Below are 25,386 nucleotides of genomic sequence, written 5' to 3' on the forward strand. Positions count from 1 at the left end.
TGTGTGTGTGTGTGTGTGTGTGTGTGTGTGTGTGTGTGTGTGTGTGTACATATCATCAAAGGTCAGGTACCATTGCAATTATTATACTTTATGTGTTCTATTGTTGGAGGAAATTCTTCATTGATAAGAATCCTGATACATGGCTAAACAAGTTCCTAAATGGTTAAGAGCACTTGTTGCTCTTGGAGGGGATCTGGGTTTGATTCCCAGCACCCACATGGTGACTTAGAGCCTCTTGTAGTAATTCTAGTTATAGGGAATCCAATACCTTCTTCTGACCTCCTCAGGTACCAGCAAATACATATGTGCAGAAAAAATACTAATATACATAAGAGAAATCTAAAAAGCAAACCTATTGGTCCATATGTTCACTATCATTATATATGGCATCACAACAATAGTTAAATGGCTAATATTTCAAAGAAATTTTAAAAATAATTAGAGAATGTTTTATATTAATTTTAGTCACTTAAGATAATGGTAGAAATATTTTCACTTTTTAAAAGTTTCACTAAATGGCAATATAATAGAGCCACATGAATGAGAAAAAAGATGAGGAAGAGGGCATGTATTACTATAATCAGCTAATATGTATCACACAGTAAAAGGAAACAAGAAGTTTACAGTGATTTCTCTTTCAGGAAGTCGGACCACCTGAATGCTTGTTCATCCTTGATTTGTTGCTCTGAGATACAGCAAATCTATATATCTAGACACTGACTGAAATTGACCAAGAGGAAAACATAAATTCTTATTGACTTAATTTGCTATTGAAAATTGCAGTCAATAATCATGAAAAGTAAATGGCTGCACAGTATAATACTAGTTGTCCAAGAAAAGATTAAAATTCAAGTAATCTTCATTGATTAGCTCAAGACAGTAACTAAAATGAAAATCCATGACCCAATTACCATGTAAAGTAGTTAGCATAAGATTTTAGTTGTTTTGTTTTATTTGAAGTCTCAGTCTATTTGATGGTGCCCATTTAATGGTCAGATAAATCACTTTAAATGTGCGGGGGTACTTTTAGTACTGCATATGTCTCTTGTCAATATCACCAAAGAATAGTTTAAGTGGGTTTTCTGAAGTGTATTACATCAGCACTTCAATATAGCAATTTAAGGTGAATGGATGTTTACATCTTGGCATTGACATACAGCATTTTTAAAGCCAATTTATAATGTTTTACACTAGTCTTTAGGGTATAATTTATTTCTTAGTGTATATGCATAGTATTTCTTTTAAATGTGGAATGTATTGTTTATTGTGCCATTTATTCCTGGACTGCTTAAGTCTTAGAAGAGAGTATCATGAAAAATAAAGGGGTTGAAGTCTACATTGTATTTTCTATAAAACGGCTACTTGACAATAATCTTGATAGGTTTCAGATATTACATTTTAGCACTCTCATTAAGTATCTACATTGGTCATAGTTTTCTACTTCTCAGACAGAAAGAGTCTTAGGGATGTATACAAGTACATATATCCATATGTATGCAACAAGACTTTTTCCAGTTCATGCTATGTATCATTCTGTGTTTATATATATTATATTCAAATAGGTAACAAATCATCATGTTATGCATCACTTTAGCTTAAGAGACAATAATAGTGATGAAAATTCCAAATCAAACAAGATGAGAGTTTATGGCACCCTATACTTTTTGTTTCCACAGAAATTCATCCAGGAGAACAAACAGGAAAAAAGAAGAAAAGCTGTTTCTTCCTGCACTTTCCCCACTGGCAGACGACCCTCCAAGTCGCAGAAATGTCAGTGGCAACAATGGGCTCTTCAGTCAAGACAAAAACATCTCTATGGCTGGACAAAATACCTCTACCAAACCTAAAAGAAGTGAAGGCAAATTCTGTGCTACTTTCAAAGGGATATCAATAAATGTAAGTATGTTAGAAGAAATACTATGTAAAGTAAAAATAAGTTAATGTAGTTCAACTAGTGTGACTTTCCATAAGGAATGTTACAAGGGAGGAGGAATAGGCACAGAAGAACCAAGCATGTCTCTGTATAGAAATACTCAAACTCTCTACATATGTGTCTGGGGCCTCGGACCAGCCTGTGTGTGCTTTTTGGTTGGTGGTCAGTCTCTAGGAGCTCCCAGAGGTCCAGGTTAGTTGACACTGTTGGTCTTCCTATGAGGTTGCCATAGCAACCCTTGCACTTCCTTCAATCCTTCCCCTAATCCTTCTGTAGGGTCCCCAACCTCAGTGCAATGGTTGGCTGTAAGTATCTGCATCTCTCTCAGTCAGCTGCTGGTAAGGCCTCTCAGAGGACAGCCATGCCAGGCTCCTGTCTGCAAGCACAACAGAGCATCAGTAATAGTGTCAGGGACTGATGCCCGCTCATAGGATGAATCCCAAGTTGGGCTAGTCACTGGTCGGCCATTCCTTCAGTCCCTGCTCCATTTTTGTTGCTCCATTTCTTTTAGACAGGAGCAAAATTTTGGGTCAAAAGTTTTGTAGGTGAGTTGATATCCCCATCCTTCCACTGGGCGTCCTGCCTGGCCACTGGAGGTGGTCTCTTCAGGTTCCATATCCCCATTGTTGGTCATTTCTGTTAAGATCACTCACATTGATTCCTGGGTGTGTCCCCCATTCTAGGTCTCCTGAACTTCCTAGAGATTCCCTCCACACCCCAACCATTCCGGCTATATATTTCCATTCATGCTCTTGTCCCCTGGGCCTCTCTTCTGTTCTCCCATAGTGTTTCCCTCCCCTCTCCCACCCAGGTCCCTCCCTCCCTCTGCCTCCCATGATTAAAATGAACTGATTTTTAGGCGTATTTCATATACTTTGCAAGATCATTACTGTATCTAATATTTTCCAGCTAGATGTTTCTGTACTGATACCAATGCCATATGTGTGGTATATGTGGTCCATGTCACATATCTTGAGCATAGAAACAGTTGACACTGTTCTAAGCTACCCTTACTAGATCAGTCTGACTCTAACAGTGTAGACATGGAGCTGGCACAGGAGTCTTTCACAGTTGTCCATCTATGATGCTCTTCAAAATACTTTTCTGTATACAGCATAAGAATTTATAGATATATATCATTTTTGTACATTTATCTCAATGTGGCCTAGGTAGTAAAAATTATCTGATACCCATGAAGGTCAAGGATCAAGTGAAAATTTTGATTTTCATGGATTTAAGGAATGCCATACTTAGTTTTTACCTTCAAAGTGAAATCTTTAACTAAGGCAAGCATGCATTCTTATGTGTCTCAACATATTCAGCAAATTTTAAGAGCACTGACTGAAGGGGCAGAGTCATAAACCAGAAATAGCTTCTAATCTGAGGTGAAGAGTGAGATTTACTTGTGTTCAAAGGAAAACGTAAAATGGCTGGAGACTGATATCTTACAAGGAAAAGAGACAGGCCCAGGAATGGTACAAGAGACATGAAAGTGCATCTGGATATAGGCACAAGGCAGCTTGGCTAGTAGAGAAGGCATTTGTCCCTACCACAGCTGTTGGAATGCTCCTAACCTGGAGACCACCACAGGAATTGGTGAACTCAATTGCAAGCTCCAATGTGATGAGAGGAAACACCATCTTGTCATTAAATAAGAAGAATGTTCTTCCTATTAATTGTCTAAGAGAAATTTGGGCCATCTTGGTGTTCAGACATGGTCATTGCAGATTCAGAGCTTCAAAGAGTTAAGTTTGATGTTTCCATTTTGGAATCATTCTTCATTGCTAATCTCCATCAACATATAAATCAGAACAAGAAAGAAGCTAACTGAGGGACAAACCTTGAGGCACAGCAATCTTAGTGAGACTTCAACTAACAAGGGTATAACAATTAAGTGGCACCATGGAAAGTATTATGAGAGATATAAAAGTCGCAGAGTTGCCAGATAGAGAAAAGCAGTCTGCTACGTGAACATGGCAGTAGTCTTGTGACATTGTTTGAATACATAGTTACAATTCTCAACACATACTTTCTTCTGGATTCCATCCTTTTCTATGGCAATGCCTGTTCAAAGCAAAGCCCTTGCAAGTTTCTTATTCACTTGGAATGTGACCTGGTGCAAATGAGGTTTTACCCTCTGAAAATTTCAAAATATAATGCCATTCACATTTGAGAGCAGTCAAGGGTCTCATAAAGAAAAAAGCCTATGTCAGCCTCCTGTCAGCCAGGACAGTGACTACTGAAGAACAGTACCAGATCTTTTGATATTCCAATCCTCCATTCACTTCTCTCTCTTTCTCCATCTTCTTCTTTCTTTCCCTGTTTATTATTCCTTCCCCTCCCCTTTCATATTTTCTTCTAGATTTAAACCCTTGCCATGGCAGTCTAACTATGATCATGGGCTATATAATCACAAAACCTTACTGTTTAGTGTCATCAGGGAACAAAAGTTGATGATCCACAAAATTCATAAAATATACTAGGATCACCTATTAGACATCCGCAAATTGTGTGTATCGTTTCTTTTTTTCATGCTGTTTCCTACTGTGCTTGACATTCAAAGCATTTGTGAAGAAATGGTTTTAAAAAGACAGAACTAATGGAAGCTATTTGTATTCCTTTTTTTCTAGGAGGGAGATGCTCCAAAAAAGGCTGCCTCTGCCACCGTTACTGTCCCCAATATGGCTATTGCCACTGCTACTGCCACTGCCACTGCTCCTGCCATTGTCACTGCCACTGTCACAGCTACTGCCACCACCACTGCCACAGCTACCACCACAACCACCACCACTACTATTTCTAGCATCACCCCTACAATCACTTCTGGCCTTATGGATAGCAGTCACCTGGAGATGACATCCTGGGCAGCACTGCCCCTCCTGTCCAGCAGTAGCACCAATGTCCGGAGACCAAAGCTCACTTTTGATGACTCGTATGTTGTCCCCAGATTATTGTAGAACCGTTTTGGGAGTGGTGGTTGGGGGTGAGGGTAGGATGGATTTTCTAGAGTCTTGTATGTGTCATGCCATATAAAACATTCACATCATCCCCTATAATGTTAAAGGAAAACCCATTCTACACACATACCATCATCAACAGTAATAAATTTCCTTAGCCCACTTTAACCATGGATCTTTTTACTGTTTTCTAAGGTAGATTCTCTCCTCTAGACTGTTTTCTTATTTATGACTTCAGTTATATAGAATGGTATATAGCTACGTTTTATATAATATCTTGGGCCATTGTAATGTCTGGGGTTAGAGAATATAAGTTTCTGTCCTAATAGTCTATTCTATACTTTAAAGTTCAGTTACAGTATCATTTCAAGGTTGGTATCAAATATAATGTATATATATATATATATATATATATATATATATATATATAATGTAAATCTGCCTTGTTCAAATCACCATGTAGAAATGAATGAATAGTCAAAAATATTTGTACTGTACATTTTATAAATGAGAAAGATGAACTGCTGGTTTGTAAAAGAGCTTATTTTGTTCTTTAGTGTTCACAATGCTGATTTTTACATGCAAGAGGCTAAGAAGCTGAAACACAAAGCTGATGCACTGGTAGGTTCCTTCTTCTCATTGTCTGACTCTCTGAAGTACAATGTTTTAAACCAAAACAAGGAACATATTTCACAATTAGGGCAAAAAAACAAAAAGGTAGCACCACCCAGAGTTTTTTAAAGCATCTCTGCTGTTACATAGAGACATGAGGGCTTGGGAATTCTGTAGCATTATGACTCCCAAAGGTCTTGGTTCTAGTGTTATTGTATCTTTGTCACCTTTTTCCTTCTAGTGCAAGTTCAGAAGCTTACTCACATGTGCCCTTGTCATAGACTTTTATATAAATTGAAATGATTTTGAAAATACTCTGAATATGATAGAAGCTTCTTTTGGGTCACGTAACCGAAATCTGGGATGTGAAGGTGGAAGGTGACACGGAATGGGTTTCAAACATTGATTTAGAAAAACCTAAGTCTCCTTAGAAAGCTCAGATTCTTGTTGCATTTGGTTCCATGCTCCTAGAGCAGGGCCAATAGCCAAGCTTTCTTCTACTGATCATAGGAAGACAATGCTATCATCTTGATTTCTAGTGAAATAATTCCCATCTTTCTTTCAGGATCTTGGTTGACTTAAACCAGTGATGAGCTGATTATGTTGATATTTTTATCCTAATTGATCCTCTTAACAACAAGTCTTAACCACTTGTTCCTCAGGCTACATCCAAAACCAATGAAATAAGAATTTACAGGAATGAGACCCAGTCATAATAACTAAAGATCCCCAACTGACTTCCAAATGCAACAATTTGAGAGCCATGATCCTAGAGGCAGTCTTAGAGTTATGCTCCTCATCACTTTCTATATCTCAGAACAACTGAAAGTATCAGTTCAGTGTCATTACAAGGAGCAAAAATATCATGCTCAAGCTGTACATTATGTATCCTATCAGGCTCTGCACTGTAGCTAGTATATACCCAATATCAACTCCCTCTGTTCATTGCTTCTGTGTTATTTCTCTCTGCTGTTCAAGTTGTCTACCAATTTTTCTGAACATTTGTGTAGTATGAATTTTCCCCTGGAAATAATTTTCCCACACCATTACAGACGAAATTAACAAGGTAAACTAGAGGACGCCTCTGAAGGCACTCAAGTGGATTTTGCTTCTGATCAGTGATTTTGCATCACTGGATGATGGCCAGCAATTTAAAAGCTACTGGGTGACAGTATTGCTGACTGGAAGGCCAAAGGTTTTCTTCAAATGTTGTCAACTCTGTGATACTTAAGAAGTACGCTGGAGCTTTTCTTCTTTAAAAGTCAAAGTGAAGAAATATATGAATGTCCCTTTGACAAGGTGGTACACAGGATGATAAAGAGACTGATCCCAGTAAGACCATGAAGGTGAAAATTTGAAAGACTTGGAAAAAGTCAAATGTACAGAGATCCCCCAAAATATGGTTGAGAAATAACATCACTGGCAACTGCTTCCTTGGGGGCAAAAACTGATCCTTAGGGTAAAGTAGAAAATTCCAGCTATTGCATAGAGCTGTGGTCCTTCAAAGGAATCACATAAGAAATACTCAATGTTTTGTGCTATTGAAACTTCGTTGTTAGTATATAAAAATGTCTTTAGAATTTTTTGGAGGCATGTGATCATGGGGAAAAAGGTTGAGACATATTCGGAAGGATAATATTTTCCTTGAGCTTTTATCTATTCTCCTGTTAGAAACATGTTTTTAAACCTCTCAATTTGTGAATGGAAATTAACTGGCATCGTGGCTATGTAACTGTCTTTCTAGATTTCAATATCTTTTCCTTTTGAAAAAAGATAGGTTACACCTTAATAATGTTTAATGATAACTCACCTTTAAAACCCAAGGTGTATAAATTAATTCCCAAAAGGGAAAGCTACTTGAAGTCTGAAGACATAAGGAAATTATCTAATAATACAAAATAGAAAGAAAGTAGTTTATACATAAGAGAATGTTGAATAAATGGAAAATAGAATATGGTACTTCTGTACAACAGCTTACAGAAATCACAGAATTTCCTCAGTACATAAAAGCTTAAGAACATTATTGTAAAGTCACTTACAATAAGAGATTCTTCATGACTTGCAACTAATCACTGTATAGTTGTATCTATTTCTTTTCCAGAGATAGCTACTCTGCCATCTTGAAAGTTGAAATTTTCACAGTTGTATGCACAATATTTTGATAAAAGGTATACAAAATTTAATATCATTAAATATGTATTATACTTGTTCTTTTACATAAAGTTCTGTATTGATGTAAATTTTTACATCCAACTGTCAAAAATTGAAAATGTAAAATCCTGTTATAAAATCCTCACTCTGAAAGTGTCATATATAATATTCATTACACATGAAAAGGAAATCAGTATGACTAAGCCAGTTTAATCATTATCAGGGCTAAAACCTTTTGCAATAAAATCTGACTAAAGTAAAATATTTAACAGTGCTATATTTTTGACACCATCTCAACCCATCATTTCCAATGAAAATGATGTGACTATAGCCGACTGTCATACTAGAACTTCTCCCTTTCAATCTACTACTCTTTACCTTAAAATGGGATTGATATCCTCATGACATTCTAAAGAAAGAAACAGACTATGAAGATAACAAAAGCAGAGCTTAGTTGCAAGAACTGACTAAATGACACTTCAATACCTGGCCAGTTCAGTATATTTACTGACTAGAAACTAGTCAAGACATTCATTTAGACTGTAGTTGTCCAAAAAGCGATGGGAACATCAACAATGGTGCCATAATCAGTTTTGATGCCTTGGCTGCATTTTCCTTTTCTTAGCCAGCCATAGTGTCAGGGCAAGAGAACCTGAAATCAGTTCCTTTATCACCAGTACCAATTTGTATGCTGTCATCTCTCTGTAACAGGGTTGATGTATCTCCATATCTCAGCTTGGACATCTGGAAAATCTAGTTCTGCATTGCAGAGACGGTCTCTTGCATTTTGTCATGCTTAGCAGCACTTCTGGTCCCTGTCTTCTAGGTGTTTCCTATCCCCTAGTGGTAACTACCCAAAGTGTTTCTATGAAATAATAAGTGTTCCCTGAAACATGGGGACAAAAATGACACACAGTTGTGAATTGCTCCTTTATATGAAGGAGAAAAAAAAGAGTATCAAGTTGACAGTCATTTTCCTATTTCAGTTTGAGAAATTTGGCAAAGCTGTGAATTATGCAGACGCAGCCTTGTCCTTCACTGAATGTGGCAATGCTATGGAACGTGATCCACTGGAAGCAAAGTCTCCATATACCATGTATTCTGAGACTGTGGAGCTCCTCAGGTAAATGGCTTTCCTAGAGTCATATTTCTAAATTAATCTTAAACAGTTAGAAGCTGTTAATATTTTTTGCTTAACTATCATTTCCACAATTAATGTGTCCAAAAGTCACTGTAATTAGTTCCTGCCATTTTATTAAGGCCATAGACTATTTATAATTGATGGACACTGTTTTATAAATTTTCCCCTTCAGAGGTTATAATGTGAGTCTCATAATTTATAATATTCATAAAATTAAAATGAAGATGTCACAGGTGAATGTAAAGTATAATCATTTTATCATTTCCCATTGACTTTCCTTTTCAAAACAAACTCATGCTCTCCAGATTTCTATTAAGAGCCATATTTTCTCTTTATAACTTTACATAATTCATATTATACTTTACATCCCAATCACAGCCTTCCTCCTGCCTCTCTTCCCAGTCCCACCCGTACAAATCCCCCCACCCCATTGCAGGAGGAGAAGGAGAGTCCCATTGGGTATCACTCCACCCTGGGGGATCTAGTCCCAGCAGGCCTAGGCACATCCTTTCCCATGGAGGCCCAACCAGACAATCCAAGTAGGGGAACAGTATCCATAGGCAGGCAATCGAGTTGGATGCAGCCCCCAAAAGCAAAGTTTTCTAAGGCATTTCCTTTGGGTAATTATACAAGGAAGGAGGCACTGGTAAGTTGGCTCTGTTGGGTAAAAGTTATGGTCAATAAGACAGACAACTTTGATCCTAAGGGCTCACATCCAGAAAGGAAAGAATTGACTTGTGCAAGTTCTTTATAACCTACAAACATGGACTGTTGTATACATACAATATTAAATAATTAAGTAAAGAAAGGAAGTTTTATAATTGGAAGGGGGCATTGTTCTATCCCAAAGTCAATATTTAAGATCACAGTTGTATAGCAAATATTAAAAGAGTAATTTATTATATCATTGAATATTCAAAAATACTTTGCAGCCATTGACACATAATAACGATGAGCCTAACAGTAACATGAAAATGTGGAATTATACTAATGTAAAATCAAGACCTGAGGCATAGCTCATTGGTAGATATTTGTCTATCATGTGGGAGGCCATGGTTTTGATCTCTAGTATTTCAAACAAACTTAAATCATGCTGCAGAATTATATATAAATTATAAAATGAAAAATGTATGTATGTATCTAAATTAAAGCAGAAGGAATTAAGATTGAAGTTGTGATTGTGAAGCTATAACATTATGGATGTTTTCCTTCTCCACAAATTTTGTCCGTAAGCAGGGGCTATAGAGATGGTTTAACAGTTAAGGGTGGTTGCTGCTCTTGCAAAAGACCCAGATTCTATTCCTAGCACACACACACACACACACACACACACACACACACACACACACATTCTACAGGCTCACAGTTGCCTACGGCTCCAGTTTTAGGGGCTTTAACACCCTCTTCTGGCCTCTGTATGCTTCATGAATGAAGCACATGGTGCACATAAACTTGTACAGACACATACATAAGAATAACAGTTCTTAAAATTCATAAGGTAAAAACTAAATTTTCCTCTGTGGTAAAAGCATGAAGTGAATCATTAAATAGTATTTATTTCTTCCTTAATTGTGTATAAAATAATTCTTCACAACTTAAAATTTTCATTACATGAGACTGGTGCTTTGACCCAGTACTCAAAGAAATATATTTTAGTGGAACCTTGGTAAAAAGCAAGGGAGAATTTTTTTAAAATTCTCTCCAAAGTCAATATTCTAACCTTGATTTTGAGTCAATTATAGATCCAGGTACAATAGTAGGAATAAATAAAAGAGCTACTGTGTACCTTCACCAAATTTTCTGCCAATGGTAATATCCTCCATAGCTGAAGTTCAATATCACAGCCAGGGCACTGGTGTTGGCATGACCACCAAGGACATTCTTTTTTTTTTTTTATTTCAGATTTTCCTCAATTTTGCAAGAACTCATTGCAGTATTCTTTATATTTTTTAATGAGAAGAATTTCTTTTGGGAATAAAATGAGTTGAAACAAACTAGATCTTGAGGCCCATTTCAGCAATTGAAATTACACTATCTAGAAACTTTCAAATTAGGCGATGACTGTAATATGAATATAGTTTTTAGTAGTACAATATTATGTAGAAGAGATATTTATTGCTCTCTTCCCAAAGACATGCTAGCTATAGAGAAAGAGTCCTATTTTTTCCTTCAAATAATTTTAGTTGTTCTGAGCCCTGGGAATCTGCAGTGGAAATGTATTTGTGAAACAAGAATACACCACAATGACTTGACACTAGTAATCCAGCTGTTAAAGAAAGTTAGACATATTACATTATAAAAACCCCACTTCTCACCATTGTAACAACAGAAAGCACCTGCATCAAGTATGTAAATCCTATTGCTAAATACATTCACTCAACAGATTCTGAGAAGTTATCATGAAAGCAGGGCAGATGACATGCTGAGGAGTACAAACTCTTGAGTGGGATGAGCCAGGCTCTGGTGCTTTGGAGAGGCAGATGTAAGTAGCAAGTAAGAGGACACTCCAGGCTCTGAATCACCTTCCATAAATGAGGGATAACCCAGGCAGCCTGCACATGCTCTTCACATTTTTTTCTGCCACAGTGAACTCGATTACTTATTCTCCTATAAGTGCCTGTGAAATTGCATTAAATCTCAGACAATGATTTTATGCAATGAATTGATTTCTCAAGACTCTGAATGCTCAGAATGAGATGTGCTCAAATAGAAGGAAAAAAAGAAGAGAAGAAAAGAAAAGAGGACCACTTGATCTTTTATCACTGCAGCATGAAACAGTAACAATTAAAGAGAAGGCAAATTATACAAGTCCCATAAAGCAAAGTGGCTTAGACCTTAAAACGCTGTGAAATCAGCCCTCCTTTAACACACACATGTGCACACCCACACACCCATGTGAAGCATGTACACATGCATGAATGCATGAATGCACACTTCCTATAAGAACACATTCAAAACTTGAGCCATTATAAAAGAGTTTTTACTTGATTGAGGTCTCTCTAGCCAACATCACACATACTTCTTTATTATTGTTTCATCTGTCATAAAGTTAAATGAGACTGACATATTTTGCCCATCATGCATATAAAACCAATAATGTTGTTTACTTAGCAAGCTCATAGAAACAATATTTTGCCAGCCAGCATTTATATATAGCCAGAAACTCGTGGAAATTTCACATTATTCTAAAACATGAGTCTACAATTAAATTGGCTTTTGTAGAGCTCAGTTCTTGATGTCACATCAGGTTCCATTGTGCTGTATGGGTAATCCTTTTGTATATGATTTAAGGAAAGGACCATTCTGCCCTCTGCCTTTAATGGAAAGGAGGGGAGCCTAAGTCATTTTTGGCAATCAGAATTTTGAAAGGTAATCCAAATTCCACTAAAGTATTTCTTTATGATTTTCAAAGGTATGCAATGAGACTGAAGAACTTTGCGAGCCCCTTGGCATCTGATGGGGACAAAAAGCTAGCAGTATTATGGTGAGTTGAATAGAGGTCACAAGGAAACTTCTGAAATGTTGCAGATGGATATGAACACTCCACATCAACTTAAGCAGCTTACCTCAGCTCATTATTCTGCCTTTCTGGTGAACTGCTAAAGGATAGCTAATGGATTTCTTCAGTTGCTGACTAAACATCTACTCCCTACACTGAAATTTATACCCTTATCAAAATGGGATATTAATAATTCCACCTTCATTTGTTAAGTGTTTTTATTTACACATGTTCCTCAATCTGAGATTAAACAAGTAACTACAAAATATGACTTTTTGTATTTTACAGTATATGGTCTTCATGAGGCACTGTCATTAATTTAATCCTTTTATTCTCATCCAGCTACCGATGCTTGTCACTTCTATATTTGAGGATGTTTAAACTGAAGAAGGACCATGCTATGAAGTACTCCAGATCACTGATGGAATATTTTAAGGTAATCCTTTTTTTGTATGATTCATAGGTAAATGGTGACCAAAACCCTAATGAAAAATGCTAGGCATGTAAACCAGATGTCAGACAACTATGAGAAGAAAGATACTGCCATAAGCCTAATCTTATTTCCTTCTGCTGGCCACACAGCCTTCTGATTCCTAAGAAAGAAGGTACACAGTAGTACAAATGGCCTATGGTAACCTTTTGATTGCAATTAGAGGAGATGGAGGTGATCATAACTTGTATCCACAGTCTCATTTATATATCAACCCTAGAAGTACTTTAGCTGTGACAGACGTCACCATGGCCATATTGGACGTCTGTTCATGTCCCTCCTTGATGTACCATTGGTTCAGTTTAAGGAATTTGATTGCATTAATTACCAAAGAAAATAAATGGATAAAGTCATCCTCTAGAGAGTTGAGGTTTAGGGTTTTGTTTGTTTTGTTCTGTTTTAGTTTACAAATTAACAAGGAGGGTAACTACAAAATACAATACTAATATTTGAAAATGAACCAACATAAAATCTAAGCAGTAGTCTGGTACTAGGCTTAGCTACTCTATATTTTAATATAACTTCAGTCTACTAACACTGGTTATAAGTTAAAATTGAGATAGTTCACTGCTCCTTTCTTTAGGCTTGATCTTAGAGAAAAATGACTTTTTGCAAGTATGTAAGACCACTTAGCCACATTGCACCTAGCATTGCCTGAGGTGAATCACATCATGACCTTGTAGCCATGAGTACCTTGTAGCCATGATGACACTGTGATTCATCTGGAATTATGAACCAGAGTCCCAGTTACTACATGGTGTGGATGTAATGCCATAAAGCTAGTACTCATGTGGGTGAAAAGGGATCATATCCAACAGTTCCTCAGTTCTTTCTTATAGTATATTATAGAAAGGTGGAATTTGAATTTCACTGAACTTCTAAAACCCCTAGAGAGCCCCCAAAAAGAAACAAACAAGCAAGCAAGCAACAAAAACTAAAGTGTCAAGTCTTATTTTCCCCAAACAAGTGTCCTTGGCTAAGGTCTGAGAATGCACATTTCCAAGAACTTTCCAAGTAATTCTCTTGCTGCTGGCCTTGTCATTTCACTGATAGCCACTGTTCTAATAGCTGTCCTCTGTGCCTTGTGAAGGAATTGCAAAACATCAAACAAATGCTAAGTAGCCTGTGAATGTGTTGCACTCATTTAGGTTTAAAACTGAATCAAGTCTACAGAATACACACTGTCTGTGACACCAGGGCAGCATTGAATTCTTACTAACTCTAGCAAATGCTGACTCTCTTTTCAAATGTCCCTCTTGCAAGGGGGGCTGGATTGGAGACCAGAGGGTAGTAGAAGACCACCAGCTTGACTACAATTGCCAAGAGAAGACCTGACTCATACTGGGGTTACAATCAGCTGGATCCCTGTCCTGTCATGGTATATGCTGAATATCAGATGTTTCCTTCCTCCAAAAGGGTGTGGCCAGAAAACAAAACAAAATAAAAAACCCAAAACTTAACCAAAACAGAAAAAAAAAAACCAAAACCAACAAACCAACCAACCAAATAACCAATCAACAAAACAAGCAAACAAAAGAAGCTATAAATCAGTCAGATTCTGTCAGAGAAACAAAAAAAGGTTTTGAATTCCAACTTCTTTTGCAATGCAGCCCCAGACTAGTAGCACTGCTAAACAGAGAAAACAGCCAGCCATGAGAATTTGCATGTAATGACCGAAAATCACAATGAGTCCTGAAAACAAACAAGCAAACAAAATGTATTGTTTGATTCTGACATCTTCCTTAGATATCAGACATAAACAGTCAAACCTGTATCCCATGGAAAAAGTTTGCAACTAATGCTAAAGGTGAAAGAAAAACTTACTTGTTCTCTGAAGGGCTTGTTTTGCAGAATAAATTTCAGATGAGGATAATTAAACCACTTCTTGGAGAACTGAGTCTGATTTCACTGGGCCTTTTAGTATATAAGATCTTTCATCAAGTGACTTTCATGGTCCTGATTGGAGCCCACTAATTATCCTAACCAGCTATTTTCATCGAGTGTGCGTCGTGGTGTGCTGATGTGCACATACATCCTAGCTCTGCATCCCGAAATGCTGCAATCAATATTAATGTACTCTAAATCACACTTACATCTGGTTCTGAATTAATAAACACAAAATAGATGTCCTTATTTCCCTCTCTCTCTCTTTCAGCAAAATGCTTCAAAAGTTGCTCAGATACCATCTCCTTGGATAGGCAATGGAAAGTAAGTATGCTATCAAAAATTGCTTTTTCATGAAAATGAGTGATTGGATAGACCCCACATATTTTGCATTGATTGCTCAAGAGTGAAGGACAATTTCAAGACTCCAGTCATTTTTCTGCACACAGAATTCTAGCCATTTTTCAGCTGATGGAAAACCAGAAAAGTTTTAAATGATGTGGTTCCTTAAAGATCTATAAGCTAAATTATGGCCATAAAATATTTGCTAATGAGATGGCAAGCAACATACCATTTCTGGAAGGTGGGATAAAGTTAAATCCACTGCAATGATTTGTAAGTGATTCACTTGGTAATGAAAAGTCAATGAAATATTCATTGATATATCGTAAGTGATGTTTAATAAAACCAAACGCATAATAGAGCTAAAAATATGAAGGTACTTAGTCAGCCAATTATCTGGGCATTCATGGAGATTTTTATACCAGTACTTAAAACACCTTGACCTAAAAAAAAAAAAGGATGTGCTCTGATGCTGATGTAAGACCTCATGGATGGACCCAGACTGACATCCTTATTTAGAGCCCTATTGGCTTAGGGTCCCCCATAGACTTCATAACACTACAGAGAGTCTGCTGGAGACTCTTGGTATAGAACTGAGGCCACTCTCCTTCTAGATTTGCCCTTCTCCCTTTGAAATGAAAGGGGCCAAGTTTTATGGTAACTGGGGGCCATGGAGGAGATGATCCTTACAGAGAGCAATTATGAACCTCACTCTCTCCATAATGTGCTTTTGCTAGCTTTCCTGACTAGACATGTCACCTCTGGTTTCAAAAGTATCCCATCTCTCATTTCCTGTCTGTATAGGAGGAAAAAGGAGATGCCAGTAGACACGTTCCCAATAAACCTGTTATACCTGCTTTTTTCCAATTTTTATCATCTCTGATCAAAATACCTTCCTCATGAGTAGAATAGCGTGACTGTCACTCTATAAATATCTACAAAGTGTACTCCAAAAGCATGAACTCTACTCTGAGATCATAAAACCATTCAGAGCGAGGGAACAAATCCATTGAGAACTACACATTAGCTCAATTACTGTGCTGAAAGAAAGCACCACTTTGATGGTTGAATTAGATCTTACTCTTATACTGATGAACAAAAGGAAAGACGGTTTCTCTCTATGGAAGTTTAAAAAATAAAAATAACTATTGAAATGCCCAGAGAAAGCTATTTTCTCTGAGCACAGAATAAAGAAAGAACAAGGTCAGGTAAGCAGCTAGTAAAAAATCATTGGGAATAGTATATATGTGTATATACATATATATGTATATGTGTGTGTGGTTGTGTGTGTATGTGTATATGTATGTATTAAATTCAGAAATGGAAGAAATTGAAGAGCTCAAACCCACTTGAAGCTTGGTGAGGTCACACTAAAATCCTCATGTCATGCTTCACAAGCAGCTTCAGTCTAAAGAAAGTGCCCTTCCTTAGGCTCATAGTCATGCTGTGCTGTGCTATGGTATGGTTTGGGGTGGAGTGGGGTGGCCAATGTATGCGTGTGTGTGTGTGTGTGTGTGTGTGTGTGTGTGTGTACTTCTAAATGAAATTTCAGATTGTTTTTCAATTTCTATGAGAAATTAAGTTGGAATCTTAGTGCAAATTACATTGTTCTGTAAATTACTTCTGGGAGGATGGCCATTTTCACAATATTAATCCTACCAATCCATAAATATAGGAGGTCATTCTATCTTCTTGTTTCTTCTTAAATTTCTTTGTTCAATGTCTTAATAGTTGTATTATATTATATTATGATTAATCTCACGGAAGAAGCTAAAAGGAGAAAAATGTCAAAAATTGACTGGGACAAGACAGGAAGCAGTGGTACAGTGGTACAATTGTGAGTAAGCCATGGAATATCTGTAATGAGGTTTTAGAGCAAAGAGAAATGGGAAGAAGTGTGTTCCCCATGAAGTCAAGGGAGCAATGTGATGATCTTATATATATATACATATATTATATAATGATTAAATCTGGATAATCAGAATGCCATGTTCCTAAATATATACTTCCTATATTTGCTGGTAATCTTATGATTCCTCTCTTTATAAAACATACAGTAAGTTCATAAAGATTGTACTTTCCCCACTGTGTGTAGAACACTCCAACTTATTCCTCCTATGTAAATAACAGGATTTTGGACTAGTTTTCAAATTATCCCATCTTCTCCTTCTTAGACTGTACTAACCATGATTCTCCTCACTGTGTCTATAAATTTTCTCTTTTTAAGCTTCCTTATTTTTAAAAAAACACATGAAGCAAAGCAACATGTGTTCTTTGTTTCTCCTTGTGATTTACAGACAGGATAGAAAACATTGTAGGAAAATAAGGCCTATAAAGTAGAAAGGCCGTGCTTGGTAGTATATGGCAATTTTGTGCTAAGATGAGTTTAGAACTCTGGCATCTTAGGATTCTAGCACCCACAGTTCCTTTTTCAATATGTATCTCCTGGCATGTTGTAATCTCCAGAGATTACAAATGAGAATGTATGAATTTCTAGCTATAAACTAACATTTAGGAGTTAATTACAATTACCAAACAGAAAGATTATAAAATAGCACATGTGACCTATGAAGATAAAATACTAATTCTTGTATCACTAACTTGCCCTGTTTGCTATTTGTTCCTTGTCTTGGAAATCCCCATATCCCATCCCTGCCTTGAGAATAAACCATGCTTTAGTGAAGCAGGAAAATATCTCAGAAATCATAAACATAGTTGGGAAACCCTCACATGTTGTACACCACACAGATACATAGAAGATTTGAAGATCTGCCTTTCTACCAAGGCCAGAACACTCTGTAAGATAGACTCCATTGACATAAATGCCTTGAACTTTCTCTCATGATGGTAGGCACAATTTATATGTGCCTGAAAAAGAGGATTTCAGCTTCAATTATTCACAGAGATTATTAATAGCACTTCAGCACTTGATATATGCGACCTATTTCCCAAATCAAATGTATGTGCCTCTCTGCTGTGAGCAGGTATAGACTGAGAAACACAGCCACCGTGGAGATGCCAAGTTGCCAATAATAAAATACTGGAGATTGGAGCATAATATAGGGCCCTTTGATGATGATCTGGGGTGGAAACAAAGTTCTTTCAAAGCAGGCAGACTCTTAAATATAGTTCTGACTCATTTCTGCTATTTATGTGTTTGTTTTGTTGCTTAGGCTAGTCTCAAATCTCTATCCTCAACAAACTTCATTTCTGAGCCTCTCAAGTATCTGAAACTATAGGAATGTATTGCCACATAGGGATGCCTATTTGTTTTACTCCCTCAAAATGTCCTGCCCACAGTGGATACAATTGTGACTGCTCATGCAGTCTCTAGGCAAGTCTGTATCAGGATATCTTAAGCTCAGGCCCTGAAAAATATTACATCCCTGCTATGTGACCCAACAGGTAACTCATTGTTACTGATGTTGAAAAACTCAATGAAAATGTGTCCCTACACTGGAACTGTCAAAATTAAGAACTTTGAAGCCTCCTCCTTATTTACTAGCATGATGATAAAGTCATCAATTAATAATCCATCTATGTTACACATCTTAAAAAATCCTGAAGTCTTACTTTTCTTTCTAGCTTCTCCAATGCTGTACCTTAAGGGGCTTTGACAAACTGCACTTGGCTTATTGTGGCAACTGTATTTGTAATGACCTGTCACTGTAGTTTCCACTAAACACTTTGAAGATAGACCAATATTGTACACCATGTCTTCTGTCAGATACCATTCTGAAACAGGTAGAGAAAGCATCAAAGCTCTGAGTGGTTTCTTTTTCTTAAACATTGTTATATGTCTTGTATAGTCAAAGCAAGAGCCACATTTATACGTAGTATTAATGCCAATATTTATCCAACTCTCTCTCCCTCCCTCCTTCCCTCTTCCTCTCCCTCCCTTCCTCTCTTCCCTATTTTAAAACAAAACCAGCAGTGTACACAAGGGCTCTCCAATTTTAGAGGCAGTGAGGACCTCAGTGTTTCTAGTTAGAAAAATGAATAAAGTTGAGTTTTTCTAGGACCAACACTGTAGACTGGGGTGGGTTAGTCAGATGATATAAAATTGCAGTGCTGGTATGTTTCTCATACACTTGATCCTCTGAATAAATATATGATGATGACCAAAACTGTAGGATCTTGTCTGAAGGAGGCCAAAGAGATGTGAGCACTCATATGAAGGTTCATGCATCTTTATTGCACTAAATTTTTCTCTGGCTAGTGGTATTCTGAAGAGATCCCAGTGTGACAGGGGATCCTCCATGCTGTATTCATCCAATACACTGCTGTCACTCTTCCCTACCAACTTAACATGGCCTGTCTCTTTCCATTCTCCAGGAATACTCCATCTCCAGTATCTCTCAACAATGTCTCTCCCATCAACTCAATGGGGAATTGTAACAATGGCCCTGTCACCATTCCCCAGCGCATCCACCACATGGCTGCTAGCCATGTGAATATTACCAGTAATGTGCTTCGGGGCTATGAACACTGGGATATGGCTGACAAACTGACAAGAGACAATAAAGGTATGATTATCTGGTCTACTCTGCCTAACCTTGAGGATGCAGTTGGTCATTTGTGCTTTGAAGGACTAGGTCCCTTTTACCTGTTGGCCTTTTATTATTTACTTCTGATTTCTGTGTTGGCCTTATATTATTCAGTTCTGATTTCTGTGTCTTAGGTGAGAGGAAGTTAGCTTAGGGATGACACTGTAAGTTATTTTTACATTTGGATTGATTCAAAGCCTAAATAGTTATTCTCATTAAAGCTTAAACTAATCTAATCTGTAATATATTTGCAAATGACAGTTTCTGAATTTCACTCAGCAACAAGGATCATAGAGAAATAATTCCTAAGGCAAAATGAGTGAGTGATTCAAAAATTAATTAAGGTCCCCTTGGCTACTGTTTGTTGAAAGGTGAGGTGGAACTAAGGTCAGGTACCTTCATTATACTCGTCAGCTACAGATGAATACATGACAACAGAGTTTGCATTTGTAAGTAAGGACTAAAGTTCATCTGGAATTTCTTCACACCCTGACAGGAAGATCAAGGTTCTATTTATGGGAAGACATGAGATGTGCTACAGAACAAATGGAAAGAAGATCCTGTTTTATCAGAGTCAATAGTCATTGATGACTTGTGCTACTATCTGTGATCTCAACCATCATTTAGACTCAAAATAAAGCCTCACCAACCTAATGTCATTGGAAAGTAAAACCAAAACCAAACTTTCACTCTGTCCATTCACTTGCTGGGGCTCTTTTGGCCCACTAATTACAGAATGTCCAATTGAAAACAAAATGGAGACTTCTGGGGATCTATTAGAAGCAAACCTGAAAGAGGTTACAAGCAGGCTAGAATGATAGAAGTATTACCAGTAGTGGTAAACAGCTAGTCTCCTCCACAATCTAAGTTGCTTGGGGTGGACATAGGTTTTGCTAAGTCCTGAGCAGTATGAGTTTCAAAGATGCAGGACACACACACACACACACACACACATGGGTTGGGGGAGACTCACACACATATATACACATGTACAGGCAGAGTAAAACAATTAAATTTAGGTGGAAAGTGATTTATAGCAGAAGACAACTCACACATCAAACTCTTCCACATATACATAAACACATGTACTCCCTAACAAACGTGCAAGCATAGGAATACATGCATGTATATATAAAACATACACATAATTCTATGGTTATCAAAGCTCATTTCATTATTTGAGACATAGACTTGACTCTAAAGCCAGCTCCCAACTTCTACTGACTTCTGAGAGTATATGCACATCCTTACATCTGTGTGTATACTGATTCCTATGTCCCTGGTCCTATGTTATTTGTTGTTTGTTGTCTCATTTGTCGTTAGTTTATAGATAAAGACACTGAGGATATTTGAAGCTAAACATTTTCTTATTGCATCAGAACTCTTTAAGTTTGCCAGAAGTAGGAGGAGAATGTCACAGTATCTGATTCCAGAAACTGAGTTGAAAACAATAGGCCACTCTGCCTATCTAGAAAACATATTTTGAGGCAAGTGTTTAGAGACCTTTGGTAAAACGCTTGAACTCAGTTATCTGAACAAAGGAAATTCTTATGTGGTCTGCTTTCCTAGACTTCTGGAAACCCAGATACAAGTTTCCTAGACAACTTTGCCCCCACAAAAGCTCTAGACCTGTGAACAAAACCTAGGCATATTGAGATATGTCTGGTTTATCTGGTTCTAATCTGTCTTGTTTTATATCAGTAACTGAGAGAAGTTTAATATTTATGGATTTCCTTTGTAATTGTGTTCACTTTCAAAATCTGATCAAGTAGTTTCTTCTAAATTAATGGCAGAACTTTTCAGGAGCAGCATGATGACTGTGCTGAATCTAGGATAAAATAGTACTAATCTCGTCATTAGCATAGTCTGCCAAGGAGCTGCTAAATTCTTTGCATAATATTGAATCCAAACAACACTGTCACTGTACCAACAGAGAGAATACATGCTGGTAATTGTGCCACTGGGCTCTTCAGTTCCTTAGGAAGATACTCTAATGTGGAATGCTGTGCTTACCACCTTTAATTCTGCAGACATGTCATTTATGACTTGCTTGAATGTGAGGAGTCTTCTAACATCTACTGTGTGTAGATAGAAGTGACATAACTTGGGAGCTCCTCTTTGGATAGAAACTTCACATCCTACTCATGGAAAGCTGTGACATCAAGATGGAGAGTGTTGGCTCTTTTGATAGAAACCCTCCATCCCTGCCAGTGCATGCTCACTCTTGCAGCTGCAGATATTTTATTACAGAAGATTCTGGTCCTGAAACAAGCCAATGGGCTAATCTACCTTCTGCCTTGTGATCAGAAAGTCCTCTTCCCTATATACCCCAGCTACATATTACCTTATTGAAGTAGTCATTAAAATGGTGACTTGGCAGTCTGATTTAAAATGCCAAAGACAGCTTTGCACAGAATCTTCTGGGAATGTCTTAGCTCACATAAAGCTCACATTCATTTAATGAAGACTAGTTGTTTAACATTTTACTTAGTATTATGTTACCAACGAAAAAAAAGTCAATGCCAGAAGTAATTTACTCTATTGTCAGCAGAAATTCCTTTTATTGCATTGCTCAGGTTAAAAAGTATCACATAATCAAATGAAGTTGATACCTGGAGAAGAAGCCCATATGTTCTATAAAACATAAAGAATAAACGCACTGTTCAGTGAAATACCATCTGCTGAGCAATCAAGTACATTTAATCTACGCATAGAAATTGTTTTCTAAGAAGGCAGAAGGGTGTCTCAACCACTTTAAAACAGTCTCCAGTTCTACCCTGGATCTGGATTTGGATTTCTCATCTTCATCCAGCACAGGCATGGTTTCTTATAGAAGGCTGAGGCTCCCTTTCCTGTGGGGAGCTAACAAGATAAAAATGTTAGTAAGACCTCTCGAGACAGTGTCAGACAAGTCAAGTGGGAAAAGGGGTGCCTAGGGAGTTTTTCAGACACCATATAGTCTTCTCCACATACATTCCCTCAAAGCAGGCATTTTAATACTCAAGTCACACAGGTGAGTAGTTAGTAATATAGCCTCAGGACTATCCCATTTCTCAAGTCAGCCAGGAGTAATCATGTCATGTGGTGGATACTTTCTGGTCATTTTCTGTCCTTACAAAATCAGTACCAAGACTTCCTACCTCAGACTCCTCCTGACATTCATTTAATGCTGGTTATATTGTCTGCTCAGCTTCACTGGACTGTCCTATACTTTACCAATAAAGGTCAGGAAAAAAGTTCATTTGGACCAAAGGAAAATATTTTCAACTTAATTTCTTATAAAATTAAAAACATCTTTACATCAGAGAAGTCATGATGCTTATTGGACCTTTCTGTTGTATAATGAAGCTTTCACAAAAAATAAAGTTATTATAGTAACATATTTGACTATTTATATATATGCATTTTAAAATACATAAATATTACAGTTTCCTAAGTTTACATAAATATGTAGCCAAAAATATGTGTGTATGTGTGTGTGTGATAATGTAACAAACTTCTAGAAGATGGTAATGCACTTTGAGAATACAATGTTTGAGAATAAATATAGTGATATAAAAAAGTACTTAACAGGAATTAACAGATGTTACTGAGCTTTGGTTCACTAATCACAGTAACACAAACATTGTGTTGTTAAAATTTTAATATTCAATATATTCAATAAACTAATTCATATATGTGATACATATATATGTGTGTATAACTGTCATAGATAGATGCATAAATAATTTTGATTCCCTAGTAAGTCATTTAAATTTTGCTTGATTGAAGGAGTAGACGGACAGATGGATGAACAAATGAGTCTTTTAATGTCCACATGACTGTAGTATTGACTAATACTACCCAGTGTATAGTTTTATGATGTTAAATGAAGCCTTGACCAAGTACTACTCTGATTTTCAGAATTCTTTGGTGATCTGGATACATTGATGGGGCCTCTGACCCAGCACAGCAGCATGACCAATCTTGTTCGCTACGTTCGCCAGGGACTGTGTTGGCTGCGCATCGATGCTCATTTGTTGTAGTGGGCACTCTGCCATCTCTCGAATCAGCACTCATCCCTCTACCTTTACCAGTGCCTTGAGGGTCACTGGTGGAACTCCACTCATTTGGGAAAGTTCTCTTTCATTATGTTTGTTTTTATGCATTTTTGATATCTGTGAAAAACTGAACTCATTGTAAGTGGACACTACAACTTGAGAGAAGTGTATGTTTTATTTTTTAATATTGATATGCATTTCTCATATCTCCTTATTTTTGTGCTTTATGGAATGAAAATCCCTACAATATTGAGTTAAGTCCACACGATTCAAAACAAAGAATGAAAAGCACATGTGATGATGACTGGTCCCTGAGAACTCAAAGAAGCATCTAACATGCATCTGAACAAGGGACCTGCAGAGACCTTCGCAGTAGCCATTCCCCAAACTAGACTCTTGGGTCCAGAATAGAATGTATCTCAGAATCCATTGTTAAACAATTTCTGTGGTTCCCACAGACTAAATCTTCAGGTGAGAACCTCCATTGTCAAACCCACAGATTTGATGTTCTAACCACATGATAATATCAAGGGTAGCAAGCAAAACACAAACCTAAGAATTCTACTCTTGAAATGACACACCACAAGACTCTTTTGTTAACATCCTGTTCCTGGTTACCTATGCTTTTCTAATATTTTAATGGTGATGAGGAGGAGAAATACATAATTCAATAACTTTATGATATCACCTAGTATAAACAGTTTAAAACTTAATTCCTCACCTGAGATTGTCTTTGCACAGAAGTCTCCTTTACAAGATGCACATCTATGTCATCAAAATTTCACACTTATCTTAGACTTGAGAAATCAGACTGGACTGAAAGCTGTCCTCCCAGAAATCCATGCCTTGGCCTCATTTTCAGCCAGTAGGCAAATCCATAACTTCATATATTTTGATAGATGTGCATATAAAATCTGTGGAATCGAAAGTCAAGTTATCATTTCTTAAAATTAATAATGCACAATTTTTTCCTATTGTATTCCCTATCTAGATTTTCCAAATATTGCCCACATTTTCTATTTTTAGATATATTTCTTTCAGCTTTCCTTTATTATTTCTTTCAAAAGATCTTGACTAAAATACAGTCATTGTTTTATGTTAAAGTTTATGTTAGTATAAGATATTTACATGAAAATTCCAAAGAAAACACTAAACTCTATAAGTAATACCTTAATTTTCTTTTTATTAAATGAAAGTCTTAGGTAGTACTTCACCCTAGGATCTTTGGAAAGATTCTTAAAGTTTTGGAACAGTTCATCTTGTTTGGAGCATTTCTTTATGAGTTTTGGCTATCTCTCCTTATGATCCTCTACATTCATCTTCTGTCCCTAAAACTCACCCTGTAAATATCATCTTAAGTGTTCTCACCAGAAAAATTCGCCAGCTATAGTAAACACTATGCATTCATTAGTTACTTCTAATTGCCTGATGGCATATAATTCTGTATAACCTTTAATCTGCTGAGTTATCGGATTCTATTCACTGAGTTATGACCAGATAAATAATAGATATGTACATGAAAATTGCAAACTTGTATGATTTCTAAGGCAAGTCATGCAGGTCTATGATAAGAACTTCAGGAAATCACTCTGTATTCTCGTTGTAAAAGTTAGGTACTTCCCTAGTTGCAAAAGAGTCAGATTTGAGTTCTGCTCTGATCATATTTGAGTTTAAGGCCCTTTGTGGTATAATAAAGTTATAGAAGTTGCATTCCAATGGCTAAAGCCATACTGTTTCTAAGGCTGATGGCTGTACCCCAGCAGCTGAAGCCTGCACTTTTATGCTCCCAA

General features: G+C 36.9%; 1 protein-coding gene across 1 annotated transcript in view; it reads left to right on the forward strand.

Annotated features, from left to right (window-relative positions):
- Positions 1 to 23,793, forward strand: part of Aff2 (AF4/FMR2 family member 2) — a 486,558-nt gene extending 462,765 nt beyond the window's left edge. Inside the window, exons 12-20 of the mRNA XM_028788421.1 lie at positions 1,677 to 1,896; positions 4,564 to 4,865; positions 5,448 to 5,511; positions 8,640 to 8,776; positions 12,207 to 12,278; positions 12,636 to 12,729; positions 14,939 to 14,991; positions 19,345 to 19,535; positions 23,460 to 23,793. Coding sequence (XP_028644254.1) covers positions 1,677 to 1,896; positions 4,564 to 4,865; positions 5,448 to 5,511; positions 8,640 to 8,776; positions 12,207 to 12,278; positions 12,636 to 12,729; positions 14,939 to 14,991; positions 19,345 to 19,535; positions 23,460 to 23,581 — 1,255 coding nt within the window. The 3' untranslated portion in view covers positions 23,582 to 23,793. The remainder of the gene's footprint in view (positions 1 to 1,676; positions 1,897 to 4,563; positions 4,866 to 5,447; positions 5,512 to 8,639; positions 8,777 to 12,206; positions 12,279 to 12,635; positions 12,730 to 14,938; positions 14,992 to 19,344; positions 19,536 to 23,459) is intronic.
- Positions 23,794 to 25,386: the final 1,593 nt, after the last annotated feature.

Source organism: Grammomys surdaster, unplaced genomic scaffold (genome assembly GCF_004785775.1).
Source record: "Grammomys surdaster isolate TR1022 unplaced genomic scaffold, NIH_TR_1.0 125749, whole genome shotgun sequence".
Classification (NCBI taxonomy): Eukaryota; Metazoa; Chordata; class Mammalia; order Rodentia; family Muridae; genus Grammomys; species Grammomys surdaster.